Source organism: Gymnoscopelus braueri (genome assembly GCF_963280865.1).
Source record: "Gymnoscopelus braueri genome assembly, chromosome: 1".
In the NCBI taxonomy this organism is placed as follows: Eukaryota; Metazoa; Chordata; class Actinopteri; order Myctophiformes; family Myctophidae; genus Gymnoscopelus; species Gymnoscopelus braueri.
This window is the reverse complement of record NC_137603.1, coordinates 41,876,453-41,881,452: the sequence shown is the minus strand read 5'-3', so window position 1 is coordinate 41,881,452 and position 5,000 is coordinate 41,876,453. Positions and strand designations below refer to the sequence as shown.

General features: G+C 42.5%; 1 protein-coding gene across 1 annotated transcript in view; it reads right to left on the bottom strand.

Moving 5' to 3' along the window:
• ush2a (Usher syndrome 2A (autosomal recessive, mild)) overlaps positions 1-5,000 on the bottom strand; it is a gene marked incomplete at both ends in the record, with an annotated part of 324,178 nt that overhangs the window by 149,158 nt on the left and 170,020 nt on the right. Inside the window, one exon of the mRNA XM_080433174.1 lies at positions 1-47. This exon is cut by the window's left edge and continues 116 nt beyond it. Within this exon, the coding sequence (XP_080289300.1) occupies positions 1-47 (47 nt within the window). The remainder of the gene's footprint in view (positions 48-5,000) is intronic.

Sequence of the window (5,000 nt, the reverse complement as noted above, 5' to 3'; positions counted from 1 at the left end):
GGTACCAGTGGACCCAGTCAGCCTGGGAGGTGACAAACCAGCTGGAGCTGAGAGGAGAGGAGGAGAAATTGAGATAAATAATCAAAAGGAGAGAGAAACAGTCCATCTATAATTCCAGCAGTGAGTAGCTTCCCTATGTACTCCTGTAAAACACTCCATCATGATGTTGTTGTTGTTGCTGTTGTGTGATCTCTACCTGACCTGAGAACAACTGAACTGAGAGCAGAGAGGAGCAAGCCTGGAGGGAGGGAGAGAGAGAGAGAGGGAAACAAGACAGTGGAGAGGGATAATGAAAAGAAATGTGTCCTTTGTAAAGGAGTTTCAGGCAGCCCCAACATGCTGTGTGATGTACTGACGGCACGCATGCGCGCACACGCACACGCACACGCACACACACACACACACACACACACACACACACACACACACACACACACATGCATGCATGCACACACACAAACACACATGCATGCACGAATGAAGGCACAAACGCACACACATTGGTTTTGAAAACTTTGGGGGGAAATTAATTTAAAACTAACCTAAACCCTTAGCCTAACCTTAACCCTAACAGACACATGCCTAACTTGAACCCTTATGTTGTAGAAAAATCTACTTGCTATTAGCTAGCTGTGAATACATCCAACACACAACACGCATTCACGCACGCACACAGAGCACAGCATTATGACTCTCTTGTAACAACAGTATTCCACTCCAACAGTAGATTTGTAAGACAACAGAGAGCAAGAGAGGGGATGAGCGAGAGAAACAAGCAGATGCTAAGGATGCAGAGGAAGAGGAGTGAACAGTGGACGATTGTGTGAAGTGACTCTCGTTCAATCAAAGCTGTGGTTCGTCTGTCCACTACAACAAGACTGATTACTAAAGAAGACTTATCAAACACACACACACACACACACACACACACACACACACACACACACACACACACACACACACACACACACACACACACACACACACACACTTTGGATAAGTAGCTCGAAAAGGACTTAAACATAATGGCTGTTTGAACAGGGTTTGTATTAGAGGTGGTTGTAAAAATCAACTTGCTAGTTGAGATACATCCAATACAACACACCCATGCACACACGCACGCATTCACACACTCACGCTACCACACAAAAACAAATACACACAAACATCCAACAATAGATTTTCATTGACAAGCCCCAGTGTGTGTGTGTTTGTGTGTGTGTGTGTGTGTGTGTGTTTTATTTGGAGTGTGATGAAGATGTGGTGAGACAGAATAGAACATAAAATTATTATTTACAAAACTGTTTGGCCTAATGTCTTGATGGATGAGGGGACATCCTGGACATGTCTTGTGGTGCACGTGCATGTGTCTGTGTGTGTGTGTGTGTGTGTGTGTGTGTGTGTCTGCGTGTGTGTGTGTGTGTGTGTGTGTGTGTGTGTGTGTGTGTGTGTGTGTGTGTGTGTGTGTGTGTGTGTGTGTGTGTGTGTGTGTGTGTGTGTGTAGTGCCAGAGGTTACTGACACCCTGGAGACTCATCAGTCTCTCAGAATGACAGCAAACAGCTCGGCGACAAAAAACAACACCCCAACAAAAAACAGAAAACAGGACAAAGCAGGTGACTTATCTCATGCCCTAAGGCCTATCTGTGTGTGTGCGCGCGCGTGAGTGTCTGTGTGTGCTCGTGTGTATGTGCATGTGTGTGTGTGTGTGTGTGTGTGTGTGTGTGTGTGTGTGTGTGTGTGTGTGTGTGTGTGTGTGTGTGTGTGTGTGTGTGTGTGTGTGTGTGTGTGTGTAAGAAGTGTCGGAAAGACATTCAAGTCACTGGAACAATAAGCTTCCCGTCTGCTCTGAAGCACAAAATAACTAAACTGATTTGCAGTCTGACACTACAGTATTATTACTACAACTAATACTACAGCTACATTTACTACTACTACCATGATTACTACTACTACTACTATTATAGCTTACATAGCAAGCTAGATGACCAGAGATCTCCTATGATATGACTGATATGTCTGGTGTTATTTAAATTCCATGAAAAGGGTAAAACTCTGTGGAAACAATTCAGAAATGTAAACAATAACAGCATTGCAGAACCAACGCAAAGACATCAGCGTAGTCCTTCATATTGGGACGGTATCAAGATCGGTTTTGAAAGCAGTGGGTGTAGCTTTGTAGGTTTGTTAGTGCTGGTTTTCTCTTGGCAACAATATACCTCATACACTGAGATCAATTAGCTTTTTCCAGTTATATATTTGGTCTAGAGAGAATGATCAGATATGGAAACAGTCTGTGTGCATGCATGGATGAATGTACTGTGTGGAAAATACTGAATACAGTTTTTTTTAAAGATCTTTTTGGGGGCTTTTTCTGCCTTTATTGATAGGATACTAGGCTGACAGGAAATGGGGAGAGTGATGGGGGGGTGGGGGTGACACACAGCAAAGGTCGTCGGGATCGGGAGTCGAGCCCGCAACACGCTGTCAAGCTGGACCGCTAGGCCAGCGGGCGCCCCATACTGGATACAGTTTTGTAGTAGGCGGTATATAGGCTGGCTGGCACTGTTTACATTTGGAATAGAGTTGGCCTACTGTAGTATACCTCCTTTGGGTCTGGAATTTTATTCCTAATCCCTTTATGTTAGTACCTGTTCACTCCTTCTTCTTCTTCTTATTGTCTCCACCAGGCCGAAGGCGTGGCCGAGATTATGTTTTGCCCCCTGACCGTGTGTGTGTGTGTGTGTGTGTGTGTGTGTGTGTGTGTGTGTGTGTGTGTGTGTGTGTGTGTGTGTGTGTGTGTGTGTGTGTGTGTGTGTGTGAGTGTGTGTGTGTGTGTGTGTGTGTGTGTGTGTGTGTGTGTGTGTCTGTCTGTGGACAGCTGATGTCCAGCACCGATCTACGTGATACACTGCACACACACTCCCTGGATGCCAGAGCAGAACTTCTGCCCCAAATCTTTCAGATTGGCCTGTTATAGTGCCACCAGGTCGCTGATTTTTGCAAAACACATTTCTTTATATTACTCCTAGAAATCGGTACACATTATCTCTATAGTCATGTGATGAAGACAGATATGTCAAATTTTTGGCTAACATTTTGGTTCCAAAGTTTGCTGGATTGGTCCGTTTTCAACAAAATGCCTCAAATCATGAACGCAGTGTCCAATTGCCGTGAAACTTTGCACACATAGTCCCACTAGGCCGAGGAAGAAATGTCACGCTTTTCAAATTAGCCTATTATAGTGCCACCATGTGGCCGATTTTTGCAAAACAAGTTATTTTAAATTGGTACCGTACACATTATCTCTATGGGTATGTGATCAAGACGGATCTGTCCGACTTTTCATATTCCATCCTGATTGGCTAAGATACGCATCTAAAGTTTGCAGGAGTGGTTCACTTTGAACAAAATTCCTCAAATCATGAACGCAGCGTCCGATTGCTTGATAGTTCACGCCTGTTTTAGCGCCACCAGGAGGAGGATGCATTACGAACATTGCTGGCGCACCATAACCTACCTGACCTGGCGGAGACCTGTGCTCCGAGGAGCACTTGTTCTAGTTATTATTATTATTATTATTACTAGGCCGATGCCTGTTGGGATAGTGGCTTTGGTGGAACTATATCATTATGTTTAGAGTCTGTGGTTATCAGAGCCATAGCAATAGGCCACCACCACGGTATTACAACATGGTAACACTTAAAGACAGGGTGCCGTGATTTTCAGTGATCCCCCCCCCCTAAAACATAATCATCAGGTATTATGGAGGAAGATTTTTTTTACAGAAAGTGTTAAAATTATGTTTTTATGTGGGCACGCCTCCAGTTCATTAAGTATACCTGGTTCTCACCTTAGCACCTCCTCCACCACCTTAGCACCACCCACCTGTCCTAGTCCCTCCTCCTCCTCATGCCCACACCTGTTGTGTTATGATAATGAGGGGGAGGGTATATTTTTACTGTGTCATTAAATGGCTGTTTTTCTATTGGCACATTTGACCTTCAAGGTTTCAGCCTCCAGGAAGAAACTCAAAATAGTCAGAGAAGACATAAAACACCATAAAAACACCACCAGGGGGCTTAATGAAGTTCTATCAACCTCATAGACACATGAAAAACAGAAAAAGTGCAAAACCATGGCACCACCTCTTTAAAGACGCACTTCAATGCCCTTTTTTTAGTTTTTAATATGTTTATGTTATTGTTTTGTTATTGTTATTATTCTATTAAAGTTTGCACAGAACACAACCTTTATTCTATCACTGCCTACATTGTAACATTATGGCAAAACTATAGGTTACGATATTTACGTTGCAATTCATGTTTTGAAATTCATAAAAGTATATTCAAAATGTTGAGCCCTGATAAGGCATAATTAGTCTATATTGCATTTTGCCATAGTGATACATGTGTGACCGAGATGTGTTTATTTATTATTATTATTATTATTATTATTTATAATTAATTAATTAATGGGGGGGGGGGGGGTTCTGCATGTTGATTCCAGGGACGTGGCATACAGTATTAGCATATTCATGAGGGGTTGTTCCTGCACGTGTGGTATAATGGCATAATTAATAGATCCTGGAATTGTTAATGAACTAGGGCACATACAGAGCCAAGTTCAAGGTACTACTATAAAACTCCTTTATAGATGTTTTTTTGGGTGAGAAAAAAACTAGACATGGGCATTATTGATCAAACATTTATATTTCTGCAACTTTAAAGAAGCACTTATTTTTCATTATGGAGATATACCTGAATACACAATACAGTGCAGCTAGTTGTGACATTTCGTAATTTTACCACTTAGAATTAACAACACTTGCAAAATACACATTGCTCTGAAAAAAGCTATATAATGCAAATAATGTGTAAGTAGGCTACATACACAAAGGCAGGCTAAAGCCTAATTTATGATTCGTGGCACGACGGTGTCTCGCGACAGAAATAGCCTACTGTGCAAGCTCAAAATGCGTCGCATCCATACACGTTTCGA